General features: G+C 44.3%; 1 protein-coding gene across 1 annotated transcript in view; it reads left to right on the top strand.

Moving 5' to 3' along the window:
- Positions 1–18479, top strand: part of TBC1D8B (TBC1 domain family member 8B) — a 167827-nt gene that overhangs the window by 119635 nt on the left and 29713 nt on the right. The window contains exon 12 of the mRNA XM_073599294.1: positions 17983–18268. Within this exon, the coding sequence (XP_073455395.1) occupies positions 17983–18268 (286 nt within the window). The remainder of the gene's footprint in view (positions 1–17982; positions 18269–18479) is intronic.

Below are 18479 nucleotides of genomic sequence, written 5' to 3'. Positions count from 1 at the left end.
AAGCAGTAGGGTAAATAAAGTGGAACAGGCGGAAAGTTAGGAAAGGATTGCACACAGAGTATAAAAATGGCACTCACCCCTAGGGTACTGATGTGTTGAAACACATGGGTTTAAGATACAATTTTTAAGGTAAACAGCAAAAGGGCCAGCAGCTATTAGACGATAACAAGGATCCCCCAGAACGGCTGTGATAGGGATGTACACTGGTAGCGATTACCATGACAACTGTAACAGTAATGGTCATGGGATTAAAAGCAGGGTATACTAAATAAGGGTAAAATGTGCAGGAAGGAAATCTACCTGCAAGCAGGGCAGGTGGGGGAGGGGGGGGGGGGGGCGGCAGCACTTACCAGCAATAGGGGTCCTAAATGCATCCTCATCCAGGGGCTGTAGGCTCACATAGCGGCCATGAATGGCCGCTATAAGAGCACCCCAACCCGGAAGTCAGGGACGGCGTGGGAGGCGGTCCCTGACGTCACCGGGTCTGCCCGTCCGCACTGCGCAGGTGCAGTGTGACGTGCTACTGCGCAAGCGCGCGCTCCAGTAAAGGGGAATCAAGTTCCCAAACAAAGAGACGCAAGCAGCTTTACGGCTGCCAGGGCGGGCATGTGTCCGCCGCCCAGAGGAGACCGAAGGCATAGCAGAGCCACAGGGAACCAACGGGGAAGGTCATTCTTCTTACACAGCAAACAAGTACAGAAGTGTGGTACACAGTGAATATATAAAAGGAAAAAATGTAAAAATTATACAGTTAAACAACAAACAGTCAGTAATAACAATCCAGAGAGGTTAGCCTACAGTGGACAGATATCATGGAAATGTTGGAACCCAATAGTACGAAATCAGGGAGGGAGGGGGGGGGGAAAGAAGGGAAAGGAAGAGGGGGAAAAAAAAAAAAAAGGGGGGAGGGGGAAAAAAGAGGGGGGGGGAAAGGGAAGAAAAGGGGAGAGGGGGGGGGAAGGGGGGGGAAAAAAGGGGAAAAGGGGAAAGAAGAAAGAAAGGGAAAGGAAGGGGGGGGGGGGGGAGGGGGAAAGGGAAGGGGATGTGAGGACCTCATAAAAAGGGCCTATAGGACACAGATTCATTTAGACCGGGGGGAACAGTGGCGTTGAGTCGCTCAATCCACAGGGATTCTCTCTGGAGTATTGAGCGATCCCAATCGCCACCCCTGGGGTTGGGTTTAACGACCTCCAGTACTAGGAATTTCACCACAGAATTGTTAAATCTATGGTGTAGGCCGATATGTCGGCCGATAGTTGTTAGTTTGCCATTTTCTGAGTCATACAAGTGGTCCCCAATTCTCTGCCTGAGTTCCCTAATCGTTTTGCCCACATAAAAGGCTTTGCAGACACAGTTCATGAGGTAAACTACCCCTCTTGTACTGCAATCGGCGTAGGTCCGTGGGACCAGAATCTCGCCGTTGGGTAAAGTCACGGTTCTGCTTTCAGAGATCCAGGGGCACCTGGGGCACTCTCCACATTGGAAGGTACCGTTTGGACCATTCCTGGTAGATCTGGTGGGGTTATAGTGGCTGGCAGTTAATTGGTCACGTAGGGACCGTGCTCTGCGAAAGACCATTTCCGGTGTATGTCTAACGTATTTGGTTAATATATGATGGTCAGCCAACAGGTGCCAATGTTTTATTAAAATGTTACGGAGTATACTGTGGTGTGCAGAATAAGTCGTGATCAGTTTTACAGTTTCTGAGGGGGAAGAAGGTTTATTATTTTTAGAGTTTTTGAAAAGTAAGGAATTCTGTGGGCGTGCTAGGGACTTGTTAAATGCTTTACGCAAGTTGGTGGAAGAATAACCTCGTTGTAAAAGACGTTCGCGTAATGCTTTAGCTTGGCGTAAGAAATCGCTGTGGTGTGTGCAATTCCTGCGTAGCCGCAAATATTGGGCATACGGAATACTCCGTACCAAAGAGTTTGGGTGGGCACTAGTGGCAAACAACAGAGTGTTTCCAGCTGTGGGTTTCCTATAAAGGTCGGTGCCCAGCGTTCCATCGGGTTGTTTAATGATGAGTAGGTCGAGGAAGGGGATTTGCTCAGGTTCAATTTTAAAGGTAAATTTAAGATTAAGGTCATTATTATCCAACAAATGTAAAAATTGTAATAGTTTGGCCCTGGGACCAGTCCACACCAGGAACAGGTCATCGATAAAACGGTACCAAAGGAGAATATTATCCAAAAATTCTGCATATTGGTCGTGGGCATGGATGTGTCGCTCCCAGCCGCCTAAATATAGGTTTGCATAGGCTGGGGCACATGACGTCCCCATTGCGACACCTTGTATTTGTAAGAATAATTGATCATTGAAAACAAAATGGTTTTTGGTTAGTATGAAATACAACAGTGTCAGTATGAACTGGTTCAAGGGCCAAGTAGTCATATCTTGTTCGGCCAAGAAGGAACCAGCCATCCGTACACCCTGCTCGTGGGGGATACTAGAGTACAGGGCCTCAATATCAACAGCCACGAGCAGGGCGTCCGGAGGGATCTGGATTCCCTCAAGGCGCTGCAGTAAGTCAGTAGTGTCCCTAATATAGGACGGGAGGCTGCGAACGTGAGGCATCAAAAAAGCATCAACGAACTTGCTCGCATTGTCCGTTAGGGAGCCTATCCCAGACACTATGGGTCTTCCCGGTGGAAAGCGTGCCACTTTGTGGGTCTTGGGTAGGGAATAAAAGGTAGGTGTGCAGGGAAATTTGGGGACCAGGAACTCCAAGGTGTCTTTGTCAATGAGGCCTATAATATAGGCCTCAGTGCAAAGAGCCCGGAGTTCCTGTGCAAAGGAAGATATATAGGAAGGAGGGATGGGTCTGTACCATTGTTTGTTGTTGAGGATAGCAAGGCACATGGCTTCATATTGGTGATTAGTCATCAGGACAATGTTGCCGCCCTTGTCTGATTGTTTAATTACAACATCGGAACGTTGCTGCAGAGATCGAAGAGCTCGAATCTGACTGGGGTCAAGGTTTGAAGGATAGTCGGGCCATTTTTGTTTCTTGAGGTCACTGATAGTGGCACGCAAGAAAGCCCAGATCTCGGGGCAGGTATTGAGATCGGGGAATCTCCGGGATCGTAAGCGGAAAGGCTTGATTGGAGGGGTTGGTTTAGTGATCATTAAGGAACCAGATGTGTTAGGTGCAGGGAGGGTCGATGGGGATATGCCTGCTCCACATGTACTTGAAGGGGCCACATCGGGGACCCCCGGGTCTTGTGAGGACCCGGGGTCTCCGGTGTCGCCTTCCTCGTACAGGAGCATCAGGTCGCGAAGCGCCCTAAACTCCTCCATGGAGAAGCCCTTGGTGCGCTCCGCGAGCTCACGCTCCAGTCCTAGGTTGACGCGATCCTTATCATAGATGAATTTAAATGTTAAATTGCGTGCAAACAGATACAAATCTTTAATTGTTTCAGTGACCTTGAGTGCATCAAGAGGACAAAATCCCAGACCTAATTGTAACAGCGAGATCTCCTCGCTACTGAAAGAAAAAGGGGTAAGGTTTATGACGTTGTGGTCGGTGTGATCTGGGGGGGGAGGTTTTGTTGGGACAGTGAGGGTTTTAGGACGTACGCATCCAGATTGCTCTGTTGTTTTTTCAGATCTAAAAAAATCGCATCCTCATTAATTTTCGTGTATTTATTAGTCAGTAAGGTAGAGTTGAGAATTTTGGGGATTGTGCCATGCAACGTAGAGTGACCAGTGGCCCCTTCTACGGGGATATTAGTATCATGTGGGGTTTGAGTGGAGGGTGTTTGAGTGGGTCTTGGGCCTTTAGGGCCTTTTTTATCTTTTTTGGGGTTTGTTGGTGGGGTGTTGCCCCCGAAACGAAGTCTCTTGCGTGAAGAATTAAGTGCAGAAGAAGTGTTGGGTTGGGTGGTGCTAAGGGAGGATACAGTGGAGGATAGAGATGAATCTGATTCGATGTCAGTAGTATAGTTCCTATTAGTTCGGGGAGGGCCTCGTCTACCCCGGCCTCTCCCTGGCCAGTGGTAGGCCAGGCCCTCGGTGAAGGCAGCTTTGTCCTTCCCAAATTTGATCTGTTTTTTGATGATAATATCTTTATTCATAATTTCCAAGCGTTCTCTAAGTTCTTTCCACTTGGTTTTGAAACCCGTATTCTCAGTCAGGTGGGAGTATTCGATATTGAGTCGTTCGATGTCACTATCAAGTGAGGTCATATCAAGGGTATATTGGGTAATCAATAGTCCGATTAGCTCAAGACTGTTTTTAGTTAGGATATCCTCCCATGTTTTTTTAAAATCCACTGACGGGTCTTTAAGAGTGGGGAAGATCTGGCCCCTTAAGCCTAGGGGACAAATTCTTTCACTCACATAGAGTTTAAAGTATTCAATATGCCAGTGTAGATGTGATTTACGTTTAAGGAGTTTGGACATTCGTGTAAAAAATGTTGAAATATCATCATCAATTTTATGTTCATTTAAGCATGCAGTTTTGATATTGGACATAAAGCCTGACCAATCTGTGCCTAAAACATCCATAATGTACCTGACCACCAGCGGCGCCCCCTAGCAAGTGTTGAACTGACCGGATGTCAAAGCTAGAAATCACAAGCAGTAAGAGTTAGACAAATACAATTGAATAGATAAAGACGCTACTACATGTGTGTCGATGGGTGTTGCTGTTCACCCAGGGGCACAAAAAGTGTGGGTGTGTTATCCACCCTATGTATACTATAAAGAAGGAGAAGCGTTCAAATCAAAAAGGGTAAAAGACCAGATAAAAGTACCATCATCCCAAATGACTATTGCAATAATATTATAAATGAGGTAGAGAGCGGTCGCAGTTAGCTGCCTCTGTCGACCTGCATCTCAATACCCCATAACAGGGACAACAACCCCTAAAGAGGGGGAAGGGGGGGGACTATTGCGGTACTAATAAAGTGAAAATTACAGTACACAAAGGTAGAGAAAGTGGGCAATAAGGTAGTATAAAAATTCCATTTTAATAGAAAACATAATTAAAAAATTGTAACAATATCACATAACAGTTGTAATTTAAAAATGGAAGCAGTCAATACAACCAATTGGATTACAACCCATAGTGTTAGTAGACACAAATAGAGCTTGAATTCTCGACCGGTTTCGCGGTTTTACCGCTTCCTCAGGAGAGCAATATCTGTAGTGCAACATATAATAATTGTAATGAGTATAGCACACAGAAAAAAATTTTTTTTTCTCATAATAACATTATTAATGCAGCACAAATATTTAGAGAAAATGTTACACAATTATGTACAATTAGGTAGAAAAAGAATGAGCTCACCCGTTCTACGGCTCCCGGTGGGTGTACACGGCCTCAACCGATTCCCCCCGTGGCGGACACAGGGGATGACTACACAGCCTCTGAATGGATAAATAGGATGGTAAGATAGGAACTATACTACTGACATCGAATCAGATTCATCTCTATCCTCCACTGTATCCTCCCTTAGCACCACCCAACCCAACACTTCTTCTGCACTTAATTCTTCACGCAAGAGACTTCGTTTCGGGGGCAACACCCCACCAACAAACCCCAAAAAAGATAAAAAAGGCCCTAAAGGCCCAAGACCCACTCAAACACCCTCCACTCAAACCCCACATGATACTAATATCCCCGTAGAAGGGGCCACTGGTCACTCTACGTTGCATGGCACAATCCCCAAAATTCTCAACTCTACCTTACTGACTAATAAATACACGAAAATTAATGAGGATGCGATTTTTTTAGATCTGAAAAAACAACAGAGCAATCTGGATGCGTACGTCCTAAAACCCTCACTGTCCCAACAAAACCTTCCCCCCCAGATCACACCGACCACAACGTCATAAACCTTACCCCTTTTTCTTTCAGTAGCGAGGAGATCTCGCTGTTACAATTAGGTCTGGGATTTTGTCCTCTTGATGCACTCAAGGTCACTGAAACAATTAAAGATTTGTATCTGTTTGCACGCAATTTAACATTTAAATTCATCTATGATAAGGATCGCGTCAACCTAGGACTGGAGCGTGAGCTCGCGGAGCGCACCAAGGGCTTCTCCATGGAGGAGTTTAGGGCGCTTCACGACCTGATGCTCCTGTACGAGGAAGGCGACACCGGAGACCCCGGGTCCTCACAAGACCCGGGGGTCCCCGATGTGGCCCCTTCAAGTACATGTGGAGCAGGCATATCCCCATCGACCCTCCCTGCACCTAACACATCTGGTTCCTTAATGATCACTAAACCAACCCCTCCAATCAAGCCTTTCCGCTTACGATCCCGGAGATTCCCCGATCTCAATACCTGCCCCGAGATCTGGGCTTTCTTGCGTGCCACTATCAGTGACCTCAAGAAACAAAAATGGCCCGACTATCCTTCAAACCTTGACCCCAGTCAGATTCGAGCTCTTCGATCTCTGCAGCAACGTTCCGATGTTGTAATTAAACAATCAGACAAGGGCGGCAACATTGTCCTGATGACTAATCACCAATATGAAGCCATGTGCCTTGCTATCCTCAACAACAAACAATGGTACAGACCCATCCCTCCTTCCTATATATCTTCCTTTGCACAGGAACTCCGGGCTCTTTGCACTGAGGCCTATATTATAGGCCTCATTGACAAAGACACCTTGGAGTTCCTGGTCCCCAAATTTCCCTGCACACCTACCTTTTATTCCCTACCCAAGACCCACAAAGTGGCACGCTTTCCACCGGGAAGACCCATAGTGTCTGGGATAGGCTCCCTAACGGACAATGCGAGCAAGTTCGTTGATGCTTTTTTGATGCCTCACGTTCGCAGCCTCCCGTCCTATATTAGGGACACTACTGACTTACTGCAGCGCCTTGAGGGAATCCAGATCCCTCCGGACGCCCTGCTCGTGGCTGTTGATATTGAGGCCCTGTACTCTAGTATCCCCCACGAGCAGGGTGTACGGATGGCTGGTTCCTTCTTGGCCGAACAAGATATGACTACTTGGCCCTTGAACCAGTTCATACTGACACTGTTGTATTTCATACTAACCAAAAACCATTTTGTTTTCAATGATCAATTATTCTTACAAATACAAGGTGTCGCAATGGGGACGTCATGTGCCCCAGCCTATGCAAACCTATATTTAGGCGGCTGGGAGCGACACATCCATGCCCACGACCAATATGCAGAATTTTTGGATAATATTCTCCTTTGGTACCGTTTTATCGATGACCTGTTCCTGGTGTGGACTGGTCCCAGGGCCAAACTATTACAATTTTTACATTTGTTGGATAATAATGACCTTAATCTTAAATTTACCTTTAAAATTGAACCTGAGCAAATCCCCTTCCTCGACCTACTCATCATTAAACAACCCGATGGAACGCTGGGCACCGACCTTTATAGGAAACCCACAGCTGGAAACACTCTGTTGTTTGCCACTAGTGCCCACCCAAACTCTTTGGTACGGAGTATTCCGTATGCCCAATATTTGCGGCTACGCAGGAATTGCACACACCACAGCGATTTCTTACGCCAAGCTAAAGCATTACGCGAACGTCTTTTACAACGAGGTTATTCTTCCACCAACTTGCGTAAAGCATTTAACAAGTCCCTAGCACGCCCACGGAATTCCTTACTTTTCAAAAACTCTAAAAATAATAAACCTTCTTCCCCCTCAGAAACTGTAAAACTGATCACGACTTATTCTGCACACCACAGTATACTCCGTAACATTTTAATAAAACATTGGCACCTGTTGGCTGACCATCATATATTAACCAAATACGTTAGACATACACCGGAAATGGTCTTTCGCAGAGCACGGTCCCTACGTGACCAATTAACTGCCAGCCACTATAACCCCACCAGATCTACCAGGAATGGTCCAAACGGTACCTTCCAATGTGGAGAGTGCCCCAGGTGCCCCTGGATCTCTGAAAGCAGAACCGTGACTTTACCCAACGGCGAGATTCTGGTCCCACGGACCTACGCCGATTGCAGTACAAGAGGGGTAGTTTACCTCATGAACTGTGTCTGCAAAGCCTTTTATGTGGGCAAAACGATTAGGGAACTCAGGCAGAGAATTGGGGACCACTTGTATGACTCAGAAAATGGCAAACTAACAACTATCGGCCGACATATCGGCCTACACCATAGATTTAACAATTCTGTGGTGAAATTCCTAGTACTGGAGGTCGTTAAACCCAACCCCAGGGGTGGCGATTGGGATCGCTCAATACTCCAGAGAGAATCCCTGTGGATTGAGCGACTCAACGCCACTGTTCCCCCCGGTCTAAATGAATCTGTGTCCTATAGGCCCTTTTTATGAGGTCCTCATGTGTCCCTGGTCCTCACATCCCCTTCCCTTTCCCCCTCCCCCCCCCCCCTTCCTTTCCCTTTCTTTCTTCTTTCCCCTTTTCCCCTTTTTTCCCCCCCCTTCCCCCCCCTCTCTCCCCTTTTCTTCCTTTCCCCCCCCCCCTCTTTTTTCCCCCTCCCCCCTTTTTTTTTTTTTTTTTTTTCCCCCTCTTCCTTTCCCTTCTCCCCCCCCCCCCCCCCCCCTCCCTGATTTCGTACTATTGGGTTCCAACATTGCCATGATATCTGTCCACTGTAGGCTAACCTCTCTGGATTGTTATTACTGACTGTTTGTTGTTTAACTGTATAATTTTTACATTTTTTCCTTTTATATATTCACTGTGTACCACACTTCTGTACTTGTTTGCTGTGTAAGAAGAATGACCTTCCCCGTTGGTTCCCTGTGGCTCTGCTATGCCTTCGGTCTCCTCTGGGCGGCGGACACATGCTCGCCCTGGCAGCCGTAAAGCTGCTTGCGTCTCTTTGTTTGGGAACTTGATTCCCCTTTACTGGAGCGCGCGCTTGCGCAGTAGCACGTCACACTGCACCTGCGCAGTGCGGACGGGCAGACCCGGTGACGTCAGGGACCGCCTCCCACGCCGTCCCTGACTTCCGGGTTGGGGTGCTCTTATAGCGGCCATTCATGGCCGCTATGTGAGCCTACAGCCCCTGGATGAGGATGCATTTAGGACCCCTATTGCTGGTAAGTGCTGCCGCCCCCCCCCCCCCCTCCCCCACCTGCCCTGCTTGCAGGTAGATTTCCTTCCTGCACATTTTACCCTTATTTAGTATACCCTGCTTTTAATCCCATGACCATTACTGTTACAGTTGTCATGGTAATCGCTACCAGTGTACATCCCTATCACAGCCGTTCTGGGGGATCCTTGTTATCGTCTAATAGCTGCTGGCCCTTTTGCTGTTTACCTTAAAAATTGTATCTTAAACCCATGTGTTTCAACACATCAGTACCCTAGGGGTGAGTGCCATTTTTATACTCTGTGTGCAATCCTTTCCTAACTTTCCGCCTGTTCCACTTTATTTACCCTACTGCTTCCCCCCCCCCTCCCCCCCCTCCCCCCCCTCCATTTCCCCCCCCCCCACTCCCTTCTTCCCCATCCCTCCTTCCCCTCCTCCCCCCCACTCTCCCTCCCCCGCCCCCGACCCCCACCGGGAGCCGTAGAACAGGTGAGCTCATTCTTTTTCTACCTAATTGTACATAATTGTGTAACATTTTCTCTAAATATTTGTGCTGCATTAATAATGTTATTATGAGAAAAAAAAAAAAAAAAAAAAAATTTTTTTCTGTGTGCTATACTCATTACAATTATTATATGTTGCACTACAGATATTGCTCTCCTGAGGAAGCGGTAAAACCGCGAAACCGGTCGAGAATTCAAGCTCTATTTGTGTCTACTAACACTATGGGTTGTAATCCAATTGGTTGTATTGACTGCTTCCATTTTTAAATTACAACTGTTATGTGATATTGTTACAATTTTTTAATTATGTTTTCTATTAAAATGGAATTTTTATACTACCTTATTGCCCTCTTTCTCTACCTTTGTGTACTGTAATTTTCACTTTATTAGTACCGCAATAGTCCCCCCCCTTCCCCCTCTTTAGGGGTTGTTGTCCCTGTTATGGGGTATTGAGATGCAGGTCGACAGAGGCAGCTAACTGCGACCGCTCTCTACCTCATTTATAATATTATTGCAATAGTCATTTGGGATGATGGTACTTTTATCTGGTCTTTTACCCTTTTTGATTTGAACGCTTCTCCTTCTTTATAGTATATTTAATATATGTTGATATATGCGTTTCCAGAATTAATTTATAGTTTTCCCGACCTAGTAACATCGAGTCGCAAGAGAGTAGATATACCACGCTGGGGATCCTGCAATTTACATAATGTTTAGGGTGAAAAGTGTGCCCATTGAGTAACCAAATATTTTTGCGTCTGTCCATATATGGACAGTAGGCAGATCCCCCGCAGGGGAAAGTGCCAAAAGTTTTACATGTCACCTCTTGAAACCCTATATTCACTTGAAAAGGAAGAGGAACAATATTTCACTAAACCAGGAATGAAAACAATATTAGAGCAGCTAACGCTCAAACAAAGTTCAAAGCAATATCCAAAAATTATGTGTAGTGCTCGCAAATGAAACCATGTGAGTGTAAACATATGATCAAGTGACCAAAAACTTAGGTGCACATAAATACAAGTACTGATAATAGAAAATAGCCAACACTCATGAAATACGGATAAATATAAACACAATCTATGCACAAAAATATAATAATGTGAAATTGTGAAAAAAATTCAAGCACAAATTGTGCTAGTAAGACACAATAGGATGTCAGACACAGTCCAGAAAACAGGTGCATGAGAAGTGGAAAGAGTTCTTTTTCCCCCGTTTCCAGATAAGCTTGTTGATATACAATCCAGATGGACCAGTTGGTATACCTATGGACACTTTCAACAAAATTCACAGATAAGAGGTAGGGTACTCTTACCAGCTATGGTGGACACACATACCGTACAGCAGTGAGTCAAACAAGCTCATAATCCTTGGTTCCTGGAGGTGCCACGCTGGATACGATGAACAGTATACGGCTCCAAATCGTGAGGCCGAACAGCAACGGACACCCGACAGTCAGTTAGATCCAGGTCAATCCGAGGGATGATGGTAGATGAATAATCAACAGGGCCCAAATATAAAATGAAAAGGAAAAACGTGCTCCATATGGTGCAGGTCAACCAAATATGGTTTAACCACTTCCTTACCAGGCCAATTCTGACATTTCTCTCCTACATGTAAAAATCATCATTTTTTTGCTAGAAAATTACATAGAACCCCCAAACATTATATATGTTTTTTTAGCAAAGACCCCAGAGAATACAATGGCGGTTGGTACAACTTTTTATCTCACACGGTATTTGCGCAGGAATTTTTCGAGCGTGTTTTTTTTGGGGAAAAAAACAGCTTTGTGTTTTAAAAAAAACAAAACCGTAAACTTAGCCCAATGTTTTTGCATATTGTGAAAGATGAAGTTACGCCGAGTAAATAGATAGCTAACATGTCACGCTTCAAAATTGCACACGCTCGTAGAATGGCGCCAATGTTCGGTACTTAAAAATCCCCATAGGCGACGCTTGAAATTTTTTTACTGGTTACGTGTTTTGAGTTACAGAGGAGGTCTAGTGACAAAATGATTGCTCTTGCTCCAACGTTCGTGGCGATACCTCACATGTATGGTTTGAACACCGTTTTCATATGTGGGCGGGACTTACGTATGCGTTCGCTTCTACGTGCGAGCACATGGGGACAACAGCGCTTTAAATTTTTTTTTTTTTTTTTTTTTTTTTTATTGATAATTATATTTTGTTTTTTTTTTATTTTGACACTTTTTTGAAAAAAAAAACATTTTTGATCACTTTTATTCCTATTACAAGGAATGTAAACATCCCTTGTAATAGGAATATAACATAACAGGTCCTCTTAATAGTGAGATATGGGGTCAATAAGACCCCATATCTCGCCACTAGTCTGGGAAGCCTAAAAAAAATAAATAAAACGATCACCGCTTCCCAGCCATTTTTTTGAATGGAGAGGCCGGGCGTGACGTCATAACATCGCGCCCGGCCTCCGATGATCATAGAGACTCCGGTGACCATCTGGTCCGCGGGAAAGCTCTATGATCTACATCCGGCGCCGGCGGATCCGCTCTCCGCCTCACCGATCGTAACGGTGAGTCGAAGCAAGCACGGGAGGGCGGGGTGTCCCCTCTCGCCTCCCATAGGAACGATCAAGCGGCGGAACGGCCGCTATGATCATTCCTATGGTGTAGATATTCGCCAGCTGAAAACGGCAATATCTGAATGATGTCTAACTACAGGCATCATTCAGATATACCCGCCCAAAGCCCAGGACGTCATATGACGTGTGCGGGCGGGAAGTGGTTAATCAAGCATAGAAAAATCTTACAGCGACATGCAAGATGAAAAATATAAAAGTGATCACAAAATAGGATACAAAATATATATAAAAGCAATGTGGGAGGCAAAAAGTACTTGTGCACCTAAGTTTTTGCTCAATTGATCATATGTTTCCACTCACATGGTTTCATTTGCAAGCGCTATATTCACTTGATACCAGCTTGTCATCCACAGAGGGGGCTCTCCTGTAGACAACAGCTGGTACCTCCGACACAAAAGGAGCAAACAAAGGATCCATAACAAGCAGATGCCAATACTTGTTTAGGATACGTCTAATTTGTATGTATTGTGTAGAGTAGGTAGCGATGACACGTATTGTGTCATCATTTACAAGTTTTTTAGGGGTGGAAAGCAATTCTCGACAAGATAGCTTAATTGTTTTCTGATACGCCATTTTGAGGGAGGACTTGGAGTGTCCTCGCTTAAGGAGTCTGGTCCTCAGGACATTGGCTTCCTTTTGAAATCTGATATTGTCTAAACAATTACGGCGAGCCCTTAAGTACTGGCTGTAAGGGATAGATGCCATCAATGGCTTGGGGTGGAAGCTCGAGGCGTGCAATAGCGAGTTACCTGCCGTGGGTTTGCAGTAAAGCTCGCTAGATAAACTGTCGTTGATTTGTTTTTGAATGGATACATCCAAGAAAGTGATTTCACTCATAATGGACTACCTTTTATGTCGACACTTCAAACCGAATTTGAGTAAAAAGAATGTCTTGAATCTGAAATTGCATTTGGTTTTTTACATTATATATAAGCCAAATTTTAGAGAAAAAAATCTTTTACATTGACATATAAAATCATTTGAGCATTATATATCTGAAAATTTGAATCCCTTTGGACTTACGGTCCAAATATTTCCCTCATTTGATAATATTGATCCCATGTTTAAAAATGCTTGGGAAAATAATCTCAAACAATGCTCTGAAACCATGATGTCCTTGCTGATTGGGGAATATTGAAAACATATAGCTGATTTAGATGTTAAAATGAAGAAAATACAAAACCAAATTACACCTCTGCAAACCCAAATCTCTATGCTGATTTTGAGGTTCAACTTAAAAGTCACTTGGAAAAATTCAATAAAGATATCCTTATCAGAAAGGACAAAAAGTTTCAGAGAGATAAAATGGCATTTCAGGATGGATAATCCAGTTTATACCCTTCACCCAGCTCCAATACCAATGAAGCTACCTTTCTAAAAATGGTATCTGCTGATATCCAAAAATTGAAGGATCATTCCAAATCATGCTCTAATTTGAGTATTGATGAGAAAATGGCCCTGGATGCTTTGGCTCGTAACCACGACATTGTCATTAAACCCTCTGACAAGGGTGGCAATGTTGTGGTTATGGACAATGCCCAGTATACTAAAATGTGCACAAGAATACTTTACAATCTTGAATGGTATCACCCTATCTCAAATTTGGTGTTCGCTAAGTTTACTAAGGAATTCTACCTTATGGTTGATGAAGCTTTTTACTTAAATATTATCTTGAAACAAATCTGGGAATTAATTTGCATTGATTTCCCTAGGGAAGCCACCTTTTATGCGCTACCAAAGCTACATAAACACTCTAAGAACCCTCCCGCTAGACCAATCGTATGTGGATGTGGCAACCTTACGGTAAAGCTCAGCCGTGTAGTTTATAATCCATTTAAAACCATTTGTGTTATGTATACCATCGTATGTACGTGATACTATTCACTTATTACAGATCCTTCAAGATATCAATATCAGTGACAACACACAACTAGTGGCTATAGACGTTGAGGCTTTGTATTGCACAATTCCTCATGGTAAGGGCCTCGCAGTGATACGCCATGTTCTTTTTTCAATCTAATCAATATGAACCCCAATACAATGAATTCATATTGATGTCACTGGAGTTCATACTTCAACACAATATGCTTTCCTTCAACGGCTCCCACTTCCTCCAGGTACAGGGCGTGGTTATGGGGACCTGCTGTGCCCCATCCTACACCAACTTGTACCTGGGGGAGTGGGAACGTCAGTTGTTGGCAGGCGACACGCTGTCTATGTACATGAGCCATGTTATAGCATGGCATCGTTACATAGACGACCTTCTCATATTCTGGGATGATTCGAACCATCTTCTATATGTATTTATCAATACCAATGATTTCAATTTCGCTTTCTTGGATGTATCCATTCAAAAGCAAATCAACGGCAGTTTATCTAGCGAGCTTTACCGCAAACCCACGGCGGGTAACTCGCTATTGCACGCCTCGAGCTTCCACCCCAAGCCATTGATGGCATCTATCCCTTACAGCCAGTACCTAAGGGCTTGCCGTAATTGTTTAGACAATATCAGATTTCAAAAGAAAGCTGATGTCCTGAGGACCAGACTCCTTGAGCGAGGATGCTCCAAGTCCTCCCCCCAAAAAGGCGTATCAGAAAACAATTAAGCTAGCTCATCGAGAATTGCTTTCCACCCCTAAACAACTTGTAAATGATGACACAACACGTGTTATCAGTACCTACTCTACATAATACAAACAAATTAGATGTAGCCTAAACAAGTATTGGCATCTGCTTGTTATGGGTCCTTTGCTTGCTCCTTTTGTGTCGGAGGTACCAGTTGTCGCCTATAGGAGGGTCCCCTCTGTGGGCGGCAAGCTGGTATCAAGTGAATATTATAGGGCCTCAAGAGGTGACTTGTAAAACTTTCCCCTGCAGGGGGAGGTGCCTACTGTCGATATATGGACAGACGCAAAAATATTTAGTTACCCAATGGGCACACTTTTCATCCTAAACATGTAAATTGCAGGACCCCCACCATGGTATATCTACTCTCTTGCGACTGTGGATGTTACTATGTCAGGAAAACTATAAGCGTCTATACCCAAGGTACATTTTCTGGCCTTGGATCGCCTACATCCTAGCCACAGAGGTGGCGACCTCAATAAGCAACTTCTACAATGTGAACTTAGATGGATGTTCAACCGCAAGGCCGCCCTGCCACCAGGCTTGAATGAGGCATATAGCTTCAAGCCCTTCCTCCCTGGTTTTGTGTCAGGGGGATGCGAGTTGAACTTCTAATTTCTGGTATTGAGAGTCTTGAACTCCAGAGGAATTAATGCTTTGCGACATTGCTGTGTGCCCCTATGCCATGCCATCCTGTAACCCCCATGCTAAATATAATACCATATACAGAATTCTTTAATAATTAATCTTTAATTTTAGATCTGCTTGTCCCTGGTACTCCATTATCCTTGGCTATTTTCTTTCCCATTATATTTTATATTTTTTCTTCCTTTCCCTGTTTGCTTTTTCCTATGTATATAATTTTTGTTTAAGCGATCCCTGTTTTTTGTTCTTGTATGTTTCTCCATTGTGGTTTTTGAATCATTTATTGCCCACTGTGACTGTCGTGGCCCGCGGATCCGCTAGAGGGCGATGTGCGTGTCCCCTGTGGAGTCTTCTGCTTACACTTCTGCGGGTAGACTCCACAGGCTTGTGCCCAGTGGACGGCGCTGGTGGTTTGCATTTCCTGCTGTCTACATGGCCTTTTTGCGTGGGGGGGGCTCCCACCCCCACCACGTCTTGACGCTGCTGGGGAATTCTTTACGCTCTGATGCGTGACGTTATCCCGCTCGATGGGCAGGGCTGCACCACGCACCCTTGCATCAGAGAACCGCCTTGTCCTGAGCCACCCTGATTGGCGGTGTCTTTAATGTCAGGGTTCCAGCACCTCCTCCCCATGGCTTATTAGCTCTCCCTGAGGAATACTGCCTATATAAGCAGACACATCTGACAGGCATGTCTCTGAGCATTGCTGCCATGGTGTGGTTATCTGCATTGGTGTGTTGAAAGGTAATGTACTCTATGGTGGGATGATGAGATACCTGATTCCCCTATCTTATTTCTATGCAACATTCACCCTGTCTGCTGATATTTAAGTTTAGCAAGCATGTGTTAATAAGCTCTTCGAATTGCTCTTTTTGCTTTAGATATTGATACCTTTTTGGCTGGTGTAGCCTACAAGGCGTTTCTTGTGGATGTTTGCAGCTTGCTCATCCTGGGATACACGCCCACCCATCTACTCTGTGGACTGCTTCAGTCACTTTGGGAGTCCCCATTGATTTTATTCCTTGTGTTTTCTTTTTTTTTTGTACTGTGGATAATCATGTGAGTATTAGAATGGTCACATATATTATATACCACATTTAAAATCTTATATTGCTTGCTATGTTCACATCGTGTTTTACAGTGTGATTATCATGCGACTATGTTTACATTGCAGACAATGAGAATTAAAGTCACCCAGACATAATCTTCCCTGGTGAAGGAATACACATTGTTCATTCCTAAACATGTTGGGCTATACGCAAGAAATCCCTATTGACTGACCACAGCTCGTCTCTGGCAGCACAGGGCATACTTGCCTTTTGTTGGGTTTGACAAATATGTTTTGATGTAACACCATTTTTTCTAATTGTGTACTGTGTGTTTTACATAGTTTGCCTTGTTATCTATGTCTATATATAAACAAGTTTTTATGTTTTGTATTAATAAAAGTGGCATTATGTTGCCTTTCTATAAAAAAAATTTTATGACCATTTCTGCCTAAAAAGTCCAAGGGGGCTGCTCCAATCCTGCACTACGGTTTAGGTGTACAAACCTTTTGTACAATAATGGATATAGGCTTTATATTCATAGACCCTGGTTTATAGGCTGCTACCGTCAGGTGATTGGAAACTGGCAAAGCTTTAGAACATGCCCCCTGGGTGTACACCTATAACCTTACCCCACTCTGTGAGACCACAGGTGTACAAACCTTTTGTATGTTTAGGATGTTGGCAGTCCAAACACGAATATATCCCATTTCCTCTTTCCCCCTGTATTGTACAAGAAATTGAATTTACGGTTAAAGGGGTTGTAAACACTCAAGGTTTTTCACCTTAATGCATTCTATGCATTAAGGTGAAAACCTCCTGTAATGCAGCAGCCCCCCAGAGCCCCCCTTTTACTTGACCTGAACCTGGTCTTTCCAGCGATGGAGACAAGCACATCAGCTCCAGCTGGTGTCTTGTGTCCTGATTGGATAGATTGACAGCAGTGCAGCCATTTGCTCTTGCTGCTCTCAATCAAATCCAGTGAGCACGGGGGTGGGGACGAGTCCCGCTGTCTATGTCAATGGACGCAGCAGCAGGACACAGGAGCGCGCCCGCACGAGTGCCCCAAGGGAGAGCGGCTCTCCAACTGGGCACTCGAGAAGAGGAGGAGCCAGGAGTGCCGCTGAGGGACCCCAGAAGAGGAGGATCAGGGCCACTCTGTGCAAGACCAACTGCACGGAGGAGGTAAGTATGATATGTTTGTTTTTTGTTTTTTTTAAACGAACCTTTACATATTCTTTAAGTCAGAATTCCTTTTTTCCTTTTCGTGGGTAATGTAACATGTAACAAATCTGTAAGACTGATGCTTACATGCCTGCGTCAGCCATTTTCACAGGTTACATTACATGCACATGTAACATGTGTTTTTTATGTATATTATTGTAGCCACTTCATAACATTTAGTCTTCCAGATTTACTTTAGTGAGGTTTGTGTTAAGTGTATGACAATACTAACATATAAGTAAAGTTGTATCTGTTTTTATTACTTTTGTTTTCTTAACTAGTATTAACAAATGTTCGTTATTATCTAGGTGCCTTGGTGGATCAGGCAGTATTTGAAGAACTTATCAGGGATTATTTGCCCCAGTTGACTGATCACATGATGGACATGACCTTTTTCTCATCTGTGTCCCTCTCATGGTTTCTTACCCTGTTTATTAGTGTTCTACCTATTGAGAGTGCTGTCAATGTGGTGGACTGTTTCTTTTATGATGGGATCAAAGCCATCCTTCAGCTGGGGCTGACTGTTCTGCACTTTAACATCGACAAGCTGCTGGTCTGTAAAGATGATGCGGAGGCTGTCACTATACTTAATCGGTATGAATGTCATAAATCATTATTATAAATGCTTAAAGCATATCTAAAGCGAATGACAAAAATGTTAATATATTGCAGCATAGCAGTCCTTGTGGATGTGGGCATGAATTTTAATTTTTCAGGCTTAAGCTGGCCATACGCTGATGGTGCTGGGTGTTTTTTTTTTTTCATTCAGCCTGCAGTCTGAATGAAAAAAATGAACTGCCACACT

The sequence above is a fragment of the Aquarana catesbeiana genome, linkage group LG09, assembly GCF_042186555.1.
Source record: "Aquarana catesbeiana isolate 2022-GZ linkage group LG09, ASM4218655v1, whole genome shotgun sequence".
Classification (NCBI taxonomy): Eukaryota; Metazoa; Chordata; class Amphibia; order Anura; family Ranidae; genus Aquarana; species Aquarana catesbeiana.
Note: the sequence above shows the minus strand (reverse complement) of the source record. Positions and strands in the feature narration are given on the sequence as shown.